At 50.8% G+C, this 15,476-nt stretch overlaps 1 protein-coding gene and 1 long non-coding RNA gene across 3 annotated transcripts; both read right to left on the reverse strand.

Moving 5' to 3' along the window:
• Window positions 1-129: 129 nt before the first annotated feature.
• On the reverse strand, window positions 130-15,463 carry HARS1 (histidyl-tRNA synthetase 1). Of its 2 annotated transcripts, XM_064458794.1 has the most exons (13): window positions 15,311-15,463; window positions 14,361-14,450; window positions 12,366-12,485; window positions 12,074-12,169; window positions 11,376-11,501; window positions 9,123-9,230; window positions 7,516-7,614; window positions 4,836-4,929; window positions 4,553-4,680; window positions 4,206-4,448; window positions 2,605-2,721; window positions 1,678-1,824; window positions 130-638 (listed from the first exon to the last, which is right to left on the reverse strand). In XM_064458794.1, exons 1-13 carry the CDS (start codon window positions 15,386-15,388, stop codon window positions 579-581), a joined length of 1,506 nt encoding a protein of 501 aa, XP_064314864.1. In that variant the 5' UTR covers window positions 15,389-15,463; the 3' UTR covers window positions 130-578. The 2 variants fall into 2 exon arrangements, with proteins under 2 accessions (XP_064314864.1, XP_064314865.1); XM_064458795.1 differs by lacking the exon at window positions 4,206-4,448.
• LOC135314700 (uncharacterized) lies at window positions 10,014-11,369 on the reverse strand. The gene is made up of 2 exons (XR_010374184.1): window positions 10,949-11,369; window positions 10,014-10,292 (listed from the first exon to the last, which is right to left on the reverse strand). It is a non-coding gene; the product is annotated as an uncharacterized LOC135314700 (long non-coding RNA).
• Window positions 15,464-15,476: the final 13 nt, after the last annotated feature.

The raw sequence follows: 15,476 nt of genomic DNA on the forward strand, positions 1-15,476 counted from the left end.
AGAGGCAAGGAGGAGGGAGCATGGCAGCTGAAGAAATATCCACAGTAACATTTAAAAACCAGCTCTACTGAGCAAGGCAGGTAAGTGAATCCCGGCCCCAAGTGGACAGTAGAGATAGGAGCCATGGAGTGGGAGAGACAGATTTATTATGTTTCTGGGAGCAGCACCATTACATCTCACTTGGGATAAGGTCACCTCCCTGCAGGCAGAGCAGAGAGGCAGGGTGGGATGTTTATTCAAAGCGATGGGAACAAGAAGCTGCAGCCAAGACCCCAGGGGCTGCTGACAGCACGGGGGCTCCACATGCCACTGCAACGACAGCAGATAGGAGGCGGCATTTGCAGAGCCACTTGCAAACATCTTCCCAGCGACACACTCGAGGGCCAGGGCATGTCATAGAAGTCAGTGCAGCCTCTCTGCTCCCACGGGGAAAGGGAGGGCACGAGACAAGAATAAATAACAGCTTTCAAAGGCCTCCCGGACCCCACACCCACTGCTACATGGCCTGGTGAAGGCATTTACAGGAGAAAATCTGTCAGCCAGAATCCAACAAATGAGTAGACGGGTCCAGAAGGGGTCTAAGGCTGGTTCGTTCGCATCCTGATCTCCTCAACCAGGTTCTCCCTGCGAATGTTGACCTACACAGGGGGAGCACAAAGTTGCTTCAACACAACACAAGCAGCTTGATGTATCGTGACCTTCTCTGGTCCCAGAGGGATGGCCCCCACTGCATTCAAGGCTCTGGCTCAGGAAATCATATCGTGGTGCTGTCACCAGTCGCTCTATGGGGATTGAGCGGGCTGCAGCACATGCAGAGCTGATCCTGCAAGAGCAAGTGCCTGCCTGCAACCCTCTCCTTCCCAATGATCATAAAAGCTCTTTCTTGCTCTCCTGCTGGTTCCAAAACCAAGACCAGTGCACAGATCACCACTGGTGCCAATCATTCCAAAAGGGCACTGCCAGGACTGCAATGGTGCCATGCCCTGGACAGAAAGCCATACAGCCCACTGAATCGCCCCTCCATGTTCCAGCCTCCTGAGGAATAGCTGGGAGTTCAAGGAGGCCACGTGATGGGAAACTCTCCAGAGCTAGAGACAACAGTGCTCCATTGCTTCAGGAAACTGCATGGGGCAAGAATCTGGAACATGAGCTGTTACAGAAGCCCCTGGAGAAACCACTGCTTGAAAAGAACTAATGAGGAAGCCAATGTATAAAATCCTGAGAATCTGTTATAGGGGGGCCTGGTGGCAAACTGACACCAGGGCATGTGCTCCACAGCAAGTCAAGAGGGGCTGAGGAAAATCACCTCACCCAGTCTCCAAAAGTGCACCCACAAGGCCACCACCATCAGTCCACTGGCCTCACCTCAAGTCTGCCAGCCCTAGCTTGCGCCCCTCTGCCTACTGCATGTGTGAGAGCCTTCCCCTCACTGCACCTTCTGTGTAAGCAGCTTTACTAAGCCTTGGAGGCTTTTCACATCAGGTGGAAGTGCCTTACTCTTCTGATTTCCCCTTTGGGCACTACACTCAATATGTGGGCTGGCAAAGCCACCTTGCCATGTACAACTTAATGGCACTGCTGCAGAGCAGGGTACAGATGGGTCTGGAGGGCTGGCCTGAGCTGAGGTGAAGGGTTATGTAGCCCCCTCCCCTCATGCCAAGCTACCACAGGCCTCACCTCCTCCCTGGTTGCCACAACCCGCAGCTTAACGACTCCATCCTTGAGCTCCTGCTCACCCACAATGGCAACCAGAGGGATGCCTGTGTCCTCACAGTACTGCAGCTGATTCAGCAGCTTGGGGTTCTTCTTGTACAGCACTTCTGCCTAGAAGAGAACCAGAGCACAACACCATGATCAGTACTGCCCTGTTTCTCTGCACCTCCTCAACCAGGCACTGCTGGGCCAGTCTGCTAATTGCCACCTGGTGAGCCTGGGGGTGTGTGCTGGGGGGAGAAGATAGGCTAATGGAGAAGGCTGGGCATTACAGCTAATGAGTGATGCAACACAGCTCAAAAGTTCTCACAAGACACTGCTTTTCCTGGGAAAGCACCAGGTCATTAGCTCTAGTCCATATCAGACCAGAGTTGACACCTGTGGTGTCCCTACAGGGTCAGGAGGCTAGCAGAGCACCCAGGCATTCTCCTTCACTGAGCAAGGAAGGGAGTCTGCCCACAGCAGGCAGTGAGCAGGGCCCTGCCACACAGCTTGCCTTCGGCCTGCAGAAAACAGCCCAAGCTCCCCTCTGGCCCCACTCTCCCTGCCTTGCAAGGCTCTGCAGCTTTTTTTGCTTTCTGTTGGTAGCAGCATGGTATCCCAGCTGCCATGCAGCAGGGTCTGGAGTACTGTCTGTTTTGGGAATCTGTCCTGAGATAATAGACAGAGCAGCCTCTGCTTTGTTACAAGGCTAACCAAGTCATGCTACCCAGCCCTTCCTGGAGAACACCTATCTTGGGACACCAAGAAGAAGCAGGCTCCGTTCAGGAAGGCAGTCTACTGCCCACCTTCTCCATGACTCCTTCCTCCCAAAGCAAAGCCAGATCTGGTGCATTCCTGGCACAGAGGGTGGACCAGGCAGCTCCTGACTTTGCCATCACCTGGTCATACCTTGATTCCAGCATTCCACAGCTCAGAGATGAGCTTCAGCCGCTCTTCAAGGAGCTTCTTTTGGGCAGAGGCCACCAGCACCTGTGTCTCTGTTGTCCTGATCTTTTCCTCAGAGGCCTAGAGAGGGGATAAGGCTCAGAAGATGCCACAGACATACAGAGATCTGAGACCCTATGAGCAGGATGGGTCATAGAATCATGAAAGCTGGAAAAGACTTCTAGGATCATCAAGTCCAACCATCAACCCAACACTACCGTGCCTCCCCAAGTGACCCCGGCAGACCCATCAATTTAGCAGTGAAGAGTAACAGGCTGAGTGGGATGAAGAGCATAAACTCAGGAGAGTCAGGGAGGCCCCACAGACCCCATCTTGGAGCTGAATCTCATCTTCTGTGGTTTTTCCGTGATGGGGGCTTAACAAATGCAGATACATGCAGACTGGAGGATATGCTGAGAATGAGCAATTTCCCTGCCAGCTTCTGCCTAGAGAATGTTCCTCCACACTCAAGGGCCTCCTAGATATCTGCTCCAAGCAGCTCAGGAGCAGCAAGCCCGGCAGAAGCTGGACAGAGGCAGCTGCCTGCTCTACAGCTGAGCTGCTAACTACGGGTTGGATTAACAGCAGCAAGCTAAGATGCTCTAGTGCTGTCAGGAGCCACCTGCTCCCCTAGCAGATGCTGGATACTCAAAGTGGCATTTTCCTGCCACTGCTTTCGCTGAAGGGAGGAGCCTTTAAAAGGTCACCTGCAGATTAACAAACCTGGTCAGGACTGGAGGTGGTAGGGGAACAATTCAGTTTCAACTTAAGAAATCCCAGTTGTGTCTGGCTGCCAGAGAGAGAACTCCCCACAGGCTGTACATGGCAAGGTGGCTTTGCCAGCCCACATATTGAGTGTAGTGCCCAAAGGGGAGATCAGAGGAGTAAGGCACTTCGACCTGATGTGGAGAACTCCCCACAACAGGCCTCTGGCGCAGGGAAATGTACAGCAGTGTTTTGGGAGCCTACGCAGACCTATTTAACACCCATTGACTGGGACAGAGAACACCACATTGGTACAGCAACCCTGAGGAGGGGGGAATAGGAAAAAGGTATGTGACAAACCCCCAGAGGTACTGTGTTGCCTGCCCTTGGACATCCAATCCCTGTTTGGTCTCTGTAGTGCCTTCGGTAGGATGAGTAGACATGTGAGGCTGTTGACTCCCTGCCAGCCTTGCAGGGCAGTGCTGCCTTCACGAGGATGTGGGGTCACATGGATGCCTAATGCAGTGGGGAGCACTAAGGCACCTGACCTGGGTACCTGGTACTGCTGAGGATTAAAGGGCCCCCTCCAGCTACAGCTGAACAAGCCATGTCTGAGGACTGCTGGAAGAGGGGGTCTTGTCTCCAATGGGAGCCCCAGAGATCATCTCCCAGGCCAGAGAAAATTGGACATTATATCCTAGTTCTGACTCCTGCAGGGCACAGTAGAGGCCTGGTTGGCTTCTGCATCAAAGATGACAGCATGGAAGACTAACTTCAACATCTGCTGGACTGTGGGTACATGGGAAAGATGTAAGTCCTTGCTCTTTCTCCATGCTTAACTGAGCACCAAAGGCACCTACCTCCACTCTCTGCTCTAGGATGGAGAAGATCCGCTCAATCCCAATGCTGACCCCCACGCAGGGCACCTTCCGTCCCTTGGGGTCAAACATCCCCACCAGCCCGTCATAGCGACCGCCTCCAGCCACACTCCCAACACTGACTGGCTCCTCCACATGGTCGTTCTCCTGCTGCAGCAGGACAGCCTCAAAGATCACCCCTGTGTAATAGTCCAGACCCCGTGCCAGGCTCAGGTCAAAAGAGATCTGCAGGACACAATGGAAGCCCCATCACTGGGTGCACTTGGGGGGGGGGGCCAGGCTGCCCGGCCATGAGGGCAGCACCCCCTCCTGCCTCTGCACCTCCTCACCTGCCCTGTGATGCCAAACAGGGTCAGGTACTCAAACAGCAGCTTCATGTCCCCCAGCCCCTCCTTGGCCAGCTTGTTCTGGGACAGCTTTGGGTCCTGGAGAAGTCGCTCGATCAGGTCCAGGCCACCTGCGGGAACATGCCATGCTTCAAGTCTGCCAGTGCAGCAGCACCCGCAATGATGGGCCCGGCCAGCCGTGTACACTGCCTTGCACCCCCCATTGTTGGCCGTCCCTACCTGGCCTAGAAGAACAAGGCCAAGGGCTCGACCCCACAGTGCTCACCGTGAAGCTGGACATACTCCCCGATGTAATCCGCAGCCTCGGGAGAGAGCCCCTTCTCTCCTACCATCTCGCTCTTCACTTCTTCCCAAGGCACCTGCGAAGGGAAGAGAAGAATATCAGCCATTGCTCCAGGGATGTGGTCTCTCCTGGGAAGGTCTCTGGTGGTTCTGCCCAATACAGATGAACAGACACATCTGTCCTCAATAGATCTTTACACAACAGAACCCCATTGGTGTCAGCATGGTTAAGAGGTGTGTGAGAGAAGCAGCAAACCAAATGCTCTTGGAGCATGGTCAGATGGTCAGAACACCATTTCTTGTACCTCTCCAGTGTCTGTTTGTATCCCAACTCTTTAGTCAGCACAGCTGTCCAAAAACTTGAAGCCCTGGGACAAATAATTTGGTTTTGATTTCTGGCCAGAATCAAACATCGGGACTGTAAAAGCACCAAATTTGGGAGACGTCTTGCTGCTATGCTTTCCTTGGTTAGGTACTCAGTCATAAACACCAGTCAAGAAATTGTTGCTGGTCATGTCTACCACCTAGAAAGGTGTGAGGAGATGGCTGGGTGATGCAAACACCCAATGTAAGCAGAATACACTGCAGTTTTGCCACTGACCAACGGGTCAAAGAGAACCAGAGTCTTGATCGCATCCCAGCTGCACTGAGATAAATCACAGCATTTCAATACAAAACCAAGAAAATGATCCCATTCTAATAAAGCCCAATCCTCCCTTCCTATTGCTTTTCTATGCATACACAACCCCAAAACCTACACTTTAGTCATGCCTTTGCAATAGATCTCACTGCTAACAGGACTTCCTCTAGCTGACTTCATTCGACTGTCAGATGAGGCCTCCAAAGGGAAACGCAGTTCATCCTTGAACAAAGCAATGTGAACACACGAGATGAGATACAAGGCCACTTTAACAGGGTTTCACAGGAATATTAGGAGCACTCCTTTAAGCAGTCAGCCCAGTGTCCCCCACATGACTCAACACACACACAGAAATTCACCTCCAAATTCCACTTTGGATCCCGAGCCAAGAAAACTGAGTTTTCAGATTGCACTTCATTTTAAGGTTCCTCTTCCTTAGCTATTAGTGGAGCACTGTATACAGATTTATAGGCTGATCTCCAGCATCTTTATATCTGACTAGGGTCTACAGTCAAAGGCCCCAAAGGGCCACATAAGGGCCTGAATCCCTTAGAGACCTTCACAACAGCCGGTGCTCTCAAGGCAGCTTGCTGAGCACAAACCTGTGGGTACCTCCTGCCTTGTGTCTTACAGCAGTAGCTGCACATAGAGGGGTCTGTTCTGTGTCATACCAAACCTGAATAAACCATACAAACAGCAACGTCTACACAGCATGTTTTATAAAAGTACCTGTGCTACATGCCCAAATGAACAGAGGTATAAATGAACTGATCAGGGGCGTGGGATGGGCTACCACCTCCTCAGAGCACCAGGAAGAGAGATTACGGAACTGAGCAACGTGTTGTGCCTGTGACCATGTCCGCCCTGCTAAATTGCTGCACAGTCCAGGCCAGCCCCAAGGAGCCCGGTCCCTAGCAAAACATGCTTGCGCTCACGGCAGCCGCAGATGAGTGTGAAGTTATGCTGTGGGGGCACACAGTGCTGCACGACACCAAACAAACCAGCCTTCCCCTGCCCAGGAGGCAGGAATGTGCTGCTGAGGTTATTTTTCCAGTCTGTGTTTCTGATCTCTTACTCCTCCTCACTCTAAATCCTTTTCTCTACTTCCAGGTAAAATACAGAAACCTCATCCATACGTGTCCACCTCATTCTCTCTTTGGTGTCTCCCTGCTGCTCCTCACCACCCACTGTGGGTTCTGCAAACAGCCGAAGTCACACACTGTCCAGTGGTGCCCTGATCGTGCTGAAACAGCCTGGCCGGCAATATACACATGCTGCAGACTGTGTCCTCGGCAGGGATGCTAGACATCATATTGCCAATCAAGAACAGCACTAGCTTGCAGGACAGTACTTATGAATAGGGTCCTGGACAACCTGTGGCAGCCTACTCGCCTGTCGATTTCCATTAAACTCAGCCCTGTCACGTGCAGCCTAACTGTGTTACAAATCATGATTACAGACTATCACTTATATTGCACTTCTCTACTGCATTACCACAGAGATTTACTGTTTACATCACACTCACCATGCAACTGAGGTCTGAAATTTTAGTAAAGGTTGGACCAGATGGTCTTTCAAGATCCTTTCTGATCTGGGCTGTTCTATGATTCCAGAACACAATTGTGATTCCTCACACCACCCAACTGAACCTGATGTATTTGAAAAGGCTTTTCAATGCCCTGGCCCAGTCTGGGGGCACATTTTCATGATCCTGGTTCATAAGCAGCAGCATCTTAAGAAGGCTAAGGTTTGGGATATTGAACCTCCCATGTGAAGAGCATTTATCCCCCCACCTTTCCATTTGTCAGAACATCGTGGGATACTGGAGAAGAAAGATAGGATCCAGTTTTCCTATGTGACTGCTGTGCCCTGCATGCCTCCCTTCCAGAGAAAGGGTGGGACAAGAACAATTCAACGTTTATCAGCATTTTCCAGCCAGTTGTCACGGACCACAGTAAGAGCAGCCCAGAGAGACAGAGACTGACTGAAACTCCAGCAACGGCAGCTGCAGCCCAGGCCATACCTTATCCAGTTTGTCAACACTGGAGCAGATCGTTCGGAACTTGCTGTCTGGGACACCGCAAACTGCAAACATCCCATCAAGGATGCGCCGATCGTTGACCTTGGGGAGAGGGAACAAGTCATCAACTATGAACTCAAACAGATGCTTCAGCTGTGCCAGTTTCTCCTCTCCAGTTTCAGGCATAGAAGCAAAACTAGCAGATGGCTGACAAGATCTTTTGCTGTTTGTCATTTCTGTCTCTCTCCCATTCCTGGGGAGCTAAACTACCTCTCTGCCCACAGCATGCCAACTAGCACACCTGACTCCTACCAAGCCTGGGAAGAGCTATCAAATTCTCCTTGTAGAGCCACAGACACCAACAGGGCCTACAGGTCCTCTCATGGACATGTCAAAACAGCTCAGGAACAGACCACAGACTAAGAAGGTTAATTCAGTGTGTTACCCTGCTCTCTCAGTGTAGGAACAAAGGAACATCTGATCATGTTAATACCTCGCTAAGGATTTTTTTTTATAGTATAGTGAATTCCATAGTTCAATTATGCTCTGTAATAGTAGGCAACTGAGGCCAAAGGGTCAGCTGGATTCAACATTTCCATTGGTAGTGAGAACATCTTAATTAGACAGAAACAAAGACTGCTCAGGAGTTCATGATCTTCCAGCATCGACCTGAACCAGTCAGTGGCTCATGGAAGACAAGAATAACTGCAGGCAGGTTATTCTGCTGTTCCCCATTACAAGTGTGCCTTCTCATCCACAAAGGCATTCACTTTCACCACTGCCTAAACACAAGGTAGCTTGACAGGCAGTTCCTGTGCATAGCTCTTCAGCTCATCCCAGACAGGTTCAAGGGCAGGTAACTGCCCCCCTACACAGTGGGGGCTGCACACAGAAGCACAACACCAGCTGGCACTGCTCACCTCCACTGCAGAGCCCAGCAACAACCCTTCTCTTGTTCCCTCTCAGAGATCCCACCACCCTCCTACACATCAGTCATTCCTACTCATTACTCTCCTACTGCTATATACCCTTGCCTATCCCGCCTGACCTGCACACCCAGCATCATTTGCTGCCGCACTGAGATAACAGAGGTGTTTTGAAGCAGATAGCAAGCTCAAACTACAGTAGGGCATGACTTTTCTTCTGGCCTCAACCCCAGAAAGGACTTGGTGGGAAGACAGGAGTCTGCAGACAACACAGCACACACACGCTGAGCAGATGTCCCTACTAAGGGGGCACTGGGAGCTGGGACAAAAGCAGGGATCCTGGGCTAGAGCCTGTGTTTTACCTCAGGCAGTGAATATGACAGTCATCTGGTTAGTTGAATGCTGGATGTTTTGCAGGGGACTGTGGTTAGTGCTAGAGAGAACTCGGCCAACTGCAGCCTCGGAACTCAGCTAACAGAGCCTCCTTGCATTCCCAGCTAAAGGCAAGTCTGAGCTGAGGTCCAGCCTTTGACTATATACACTATGAGGAGGCAGAGAGGCAGGATGAACTTCTGGGTCAGGCCCTAGTGAGTATTAGAGTGGGAACAGGTGCTGCTGTGTAAAACCACAAGAACAATGACTACAGCTTCCCACTGTGGCACAGAGAAACCCACCCACTCTTACCTTAATGAGAAAGTCCCCGAGCTGCAGGTCACTCAGAATCTCGTGCACGATCTTCAGGCACTCAGCATCAGGTATCATCGGGTCGAACTGGCCAGCGATGTCAAAATCCTGGGGCACAGGAAAAAGCAGGGAGCAATTCAGCAGCACTGGCACAGATGCAGCAATACAGATTCAACTCTGCTATTAACAGCAGTTTGTTTACAAAAAGCAACAGAAATGGAATGTAAGGGAGCACTAGTCCTCGCCAATACGATCTAGAAGTGACAGTGGGTGGGTTATGACCCTCTTCCATCAAAGGCAGCAGTGCTCTCGCGTCCACTGCGTTGCAAAGAGTTTGTATACTGTGTTGTGGCCAGTGCAGACAGTTTGCAAGAAGCCATTCTGCTTCTCCCTGCTCTGTACTTCTGGAGGTGTGTGACCTGCTCCCTGCCTCTGACACAGCAGTTTACTGTGTGATACACTTTGAAACAGAGATCCTTGAAAAACAACAAAAAGGAGACAGCAGAGCAATCATCAGCAGTAAAAAAAATAGAACAAAGGAACCAGGAAGGGGAGTAGAAAGCTACTTATTATTTAATATGTCCTAGATGTCAGATGTTTCACCTTGATTCTTAGGATGTTCTTTTCTTAATACACATGCCAATCAAGTTAATGATCAGGGAGAAAGACAGGAGAAGCAATCCCAACTTAGACAAAACCAAAATTTCAACTGCCAGGACATAAAAAGGAATCAGAAAGCCTGAGCGGTCTCCCCCAGAGATTACCACATGAACTAGGACGTAGAACTAAAGCCCAACAGCAAGATGTTTTAATAGGCTGGTACCCCATGATTGGAAAATAGCAATGACAACATCAATGTTCAGAGAGAAGTAAAACACACAAGCAAAAAGAGACATTCAACTCCCATTTATGAATCCCCAAATGCAAAGTCTTCAATGAGATTTTGAGTACAAGAACAATTTTAATTAAGCGGGTATGTTTCAACATGGCTTCAGCAAGCTTCCAAAATAAACTGGGGCAATGGAGGAGGAAAGAGAAGAGATCACATCAGTCAATCCCCAATCAGCTGAGTGCAAGAAAGGCTGATGCAATCCCCATGGAAGTTGGGCAAGGTCTGGTACAGTCAGGAAGGTGCTGCTACTCACTGTACAGGGCACAAGTGAAATCTCACTGAAAAAGACCAACCAAGGGCTGGTTAATTATATTTAAGAAAAGATGCAGAAAAAGCTACTAGGCTGAGCAAAGAAGCAAAGCATCTCCAGGGAGAAAAGGTAACAAAGCTTGATTTATGTGGCCTAAGGAGGGGAAGATTTCTCTAAACATTTCCCATATGTTTATCTGGAAAAGGGGAAGAATCCACATTAAGGAACGACAGCTACCATTTAAAGAGCTGCATCGGCACAAGGAGAAGTAAACTATCAGACACAAGAAAGTTTAGCCTGGATATTGTAAGACTATTTCTAGCTATCCTAGGAGTGAGATCTTGGAACAGTCTTTTAGATGAGACAGGAGGCAAAGACCCCAAGTTGTCTGGAAATGGGAATTCACCCAGCTGGATCTGGAAGGTAACCACAGGGGTTGTATGATGAAACAGGGATATTGTCAAACAGGAATTTGTTTGCAATATGAGGCCCTGGGGGCTGTGGTAGTACAGTGGAACAAATCCATTCCTCAGGGCTACCATACTCATCTGAGAAAGCCACAAAGGAAATTGCTTTCTTACCTGTTCTGTAATTTGGCCTCTGAGTTTTTCCCTTCCTTTGAAATAAAGATTGACTAAGCACAGGACAGAAGTAGCATATGCTATGGCTGAGTCACTCACTCACCTGGTTCATGTGTCCTGTGAACACCCAGGAGTTCCACTGTTGCCAGATTTGGGATTAGAAGGAAATTCTTCCTCTCCACCAGGCTGGCAAGCACTGTGGGATGGAGCAAGGAGTTGCCCTCCTCCACAGTACTAAGCAGGCCAGATACCTGGGGCATCTGGGGGCTATATTACAAAATTCCCTTATACACCAGCAGCGTGTGTCACAGCCATCATCCTCACTCTCCCACTCTCAAGCTGTTTTTCACACCCATAAGGGCACACTAAGGAGAACATTAGTGGATCCTCCTGAGCTTTCCACAGCCACAGGGAAGGCACTGCAAGGTAACACAGCCTTTGGTCCTATGTTTTTATGGAGCTACATCTCCACAAGCACTGCCCAGCCTACAGCCTCAATCAGCAGCATCCCTGTCAATGGCCAAACTCACACATTGGTAGAACTCCCTGTAGCGGCCCCTGGTCATGGCTGGGTTGTCCCGTCTGTACACCTTAGCAATGTGGTAGCGCTTAATGTTAGTGATCTTGTTCATCGCCAAATAGCGAGCGAAGGGCACCTGAGACAGCAGAGTTAAGGATGGGAACAGGGAGGGATCACTCCACCCAGTTATCAGTCACAGGCAGTGCTGGGTCCTCACTATCTCCCCAAACCCAGCACAGTGTGGTACACACACATGGGGCAAAGCAACTGCTAAGAGACAGCTCGACTTGCCACAGCTCCCCAGGGTCTCTACAACTGTCCAAGACACAGTGCGCACACGCTGCCGGAAAGGGTCCCTACACGCATCCTCCAGCACCACCTTAGATTGGATCTCAGCCTCACGTAAGCTGTGTACCGCAGCAGCCTCGCCTGGGTACCCTGCTGTGGGAGAAACCTCACTCAACACAGATCTTCCTTATCTCCACATACAAGCGTTACTTTGCTGAACAGAAGCAATGTACAGTAAATAACTGAGCAAGGGTTCTGCACCCACTGAACCACACTACCTGTTCACGTTCTCCCTGTCGGTACAGCGTCAGAGCCAAGACGCTGTCCTCCCTCCTCCTCCCTTGCCCTCTGGACAGCACTGTCCCAAAAGGAGGGCAGCAAAGGTGACAAAACCCTTCAGCACCAGCTGTGGCAGGATACTGTCAGGTCATAGCGCAGGGACAGCAGCTCTCCTCCTTGATCCTTCAGATCATAGATGAGCTTCGAGTCTTCACCATATTTCCCTGTCAGCGTCTCCTACAACAAAAGGAAACACAAACAAGCAGCATCTTTAGTGACAGGGGATGAGCCCTAGACCACACAGAAAAGAAGGAGAGAAAGGGAGGACACCTAGGAGGTGGAAGAAGAAAACTCAGCCCTCAACACACCACAAGCTTTCAACTGCAATCCTGCAACCCCACCAGCTTAGCCACCTTGCTGTGTCCTCACTCACCTTCAGCTCGAACACTGGCGTATCAATTACTTCTGCTCCATGGCGCTTGAAGCAGGTGATGATGGCATTGAAGACTCTCTCACGAATGGCCATTTGCTTGGGGCTGTAGTCCCGTGTACCCTGGGGTGAGATACGGAAAAGAGCAGCAAAGGACACATTAGGTGAGATGCATGCAGTAGGGACAGACATGAGAGGCAAAGTGAAGAAGCTATCATCCTGCTAACAAAACCAGAGAGATCAGGTCCAGATACTAGATACTGGGAGATGTGCTTAAAAGCAGCACCAAAAAAAACAGTAAAAAAACTTCAGGACACAGCTCAGACATGATCTGCCATGGTCTGCAGAGCTAAATCTAAGTCAGTAGTTTCACGATGCAGGAAATAAACACAGATTCAACAGTCAGAATTCAGTGATTTTGAGCATGACAGCACAGCTAGGATCCACCCACAGCTCTGATTCAGACGTATTAGCCAGACCCCTGCACAATGAGCCACCCTGAGAGATGGAATCAGAGGACAGGCACACTATGAAACCGTGGAAAAACCCATAGCTCTACAATTTCTGAACACACACACACACACACACAGAGAGAAATCATCTTTTCAAAGCGTAATACCTGTGAGGTACCCACCTACTGTTAACAAGGATGTGCTCCCTTTTAGTTTCTTCTAACTCTCTTTTCAGTCACTAAATTATTTTGATGTCCACCTTTAGGCTCTCAGCAATGCATAAATCACTGTTAATTAACTAGACCTCCCACTTTCATTTTCTAGGGACTGGCAGTTAGGCAGGAGGAAGCAGAGAGCAGGTACTTCGCAACACCCCACCTGCAGGTCGCACAGCAAAGAGCAGCTTTCAGTCGTACCCAAGCTATGTTTCCCTGGCCTTCACAGAACTGCAAAATCCTCTCCACATCTTTAAACAGTGATATACCCTTCCATTTTCCAGGCCTCACATCACAATTACGTTTACCAAAACCTGGAAATGGACAAGGGAGACAGTTTTGAGGCATTTCTTAAGTCAGCGGCATTAACATAAACTGGTTTATTTGTGAGCAACGTTCTTAACTGTCTCCGTGCCACAACATGGAAGTGCAGTTGGGTTTCTGGTCAGCTGCTAGCGATGAAACATTCAGGTTACAAAAAACTTAAGCATAAATTGCATTATGGACACTATTCTCAGGGGGCTCGAGAATGAAAGACTACCCCTGAAGGGTCCTTCTGCAAGAGGACACAAAATGTCAGCAGGTCTGGCCAGACCTGCTCAGTAAATGGGATTACCCATCTCCACAGACTAAAGCAAGACCAAAAGCCATGAGACCTTTCCTGCTCCAGGCATTTCAACATGTGCTGAACATTCCTCGCAAACACTGCCAGGCGTCTGGCCTTCTGTGGATGGCTTATGCTTTGCGGTTGCCCCACAATGAGCCTCACTCCAGTGTGCTGCACCTTGCAGCACCCTGTGCTCCCCCAACCTACCAGCAGCTTTATGCACTCTGTCCACGTTAGAAAAGAACAGGACCAACTTGAGGATCCGTGATCCATGAAAGCCAATGTCTGCAGGCACTAGTGGGGTCAGTGCTACAAGAGCTGAAGAGTCCTAACCCTAAACTCATCAGGGCAATGTAAGTCATAACCTTACTTCAAATAGTGCAATCCAAGCAGATACATAACCTCTCACACTGGGCAGCTACCATAAAGCTTGACTAAAAGTGAATTTAGTTTCCTGACCACACCAGCTAGTTGTTGGCTTGTCACAGAAGCACCAGAAAAATCTTTAAGTTAGTAGGGTATCTGGGTCGGATGCTGTCAGGGACGTTTACATCCCTCTCTCCCCTGCTACAAAAAGCAAAAAGGGAAACAGAAATGAGAACAAAGACAGGCAAGTCTGTGCTGAGATTTTTGCACACACAGATGTATGGGGGCTGCTGTGTGTGTGCACAGGACCAAGTCGTGCACAGAGATGCATGCAAGTGCATGCGCTAGGGGAAGTTACCTTCGGGGTCTTGAGCACAAACTTGTGTTTCCCCTCATCTACCCCCAGCTGCGCCTTCATCTCCAGCAGTTTCGCCACCTCCTTTGCAATCTGATGAGGGAAAAAGGGGCGGGGGGTGGGGGGGTGTGTGTGTGTAAGCCTACCTGCAGGCCCAGCCCACAGGCATTCCCCAGTACCCTCAGCATTCCCAGTACACCCAGACTCCCCAGCCCTAGTACATGCACTGTTCCCAGCCTTCCACAGCAACTAGAGGGGTGCTCCATGCTCCTCTCCAGTATTCCCCACTTCTGCTACAAGTACCCCAATCTCAGCACCCCCAACACCCCACCATTCTGACTCCCACGACCTCCATTATCCTCAACATCTGCCTCCCCAGTCCCCACAGCTCCCATCCTACCAGCCTCCGCACCACCCCCAGGCCCACCACCACCAGCTCCTGTTACATGCACCCCTGCATCAGAAGTCTCCAGCATCCTCCTCCCAATTCTAACACCCCCAAGCATCCTTCTCCCCAGTCTAACACCACTATCACCAGTTCCCACTCCCAGTCTCCCCTGCACCCTCTCCCCAGGCACCTCAGCCCCTCTACTCCCCAGCCCAGGCCAATACTCCCAGCCTCCCAAACACCCTTCTTCCCGATGCCGCCACCACTAGCCCAGCAACACCTATACCAGTACTCCCAGTTCCCCACAGCACCCTCTCCCTAAGCTCAGCAGCCCTCTTTCCAGCCCAGCACCAGTACCCCCAGTTCCCCCAAACCCCTCTTCCGCATCGCAACACCCGGAGTGCCCCAATCCCCTCTCCCTAGGCCAGGTCACACCAGTCTCCCAGTCATACTAGTCCTCCCCCAGCACCCATTCCCAGCAACCCCCGCGCCCTCCCTCCCCAACCCCGTACCCGAAACCCCGCCAACCCCTTCCCGGGCCCGCGGGCGCTGAGGCCAGCCACACCTCGTCGGGATCGGCCTTATCCTGCTTGAGTCGCCGCACCGCCTCCGCCTGCGCCCGCACCGCCGCCTCGTCCGCCATTACCAGTCCGCGCCTGCGCGCCACCGCGCAGCGCCCGCGCACTGCCGGAGGGCGAGGGCTGCGCCTGCGCACTGCCCCTCCCGCGCGT

The sequence above is a fragment of the Phalacrocorax carbo genome, chromosome 8 (assembly GCF_963921805.1).
Source record: "Phalacrocorax carbo chromosome 8, bPhaCar2.1, whole genome shotgun sequence".
In the NCBI taxonomy this organism is placed as follows: Eukaryota; Metazoa; Chordata; class Aves; order Suliformes; family Phalacrocoracidae; genus Phalacrocorax; species Phalacrocorax carbo.

Excerpts from the sequence above, each read along its gene's own strand:
- HARS1 (XM_064458794.1), bottom strand. The coding sequence starts at position 15,388 with ATGGCGGACGAGGCGGCGGTGCGGGCGCAGGCGGAGGCGGTGCGGCGA. Across the intron at positions 11,502-12,073 it reads CCCTGCGCTATGACCTGACA|GTGCCCTTCGCTCGCTATTT; the intron begins GTATCCTGCCAC and ends CTGCTGTCTCAG. Across the intron at positions 1,825-2,604 it reads TGTGGAATGCTGGAATCAAG|GCAGAAGTGCTGTACAAGAA; the intron begins GTATGACCAGGT and ends GTTCTCTTCTAG.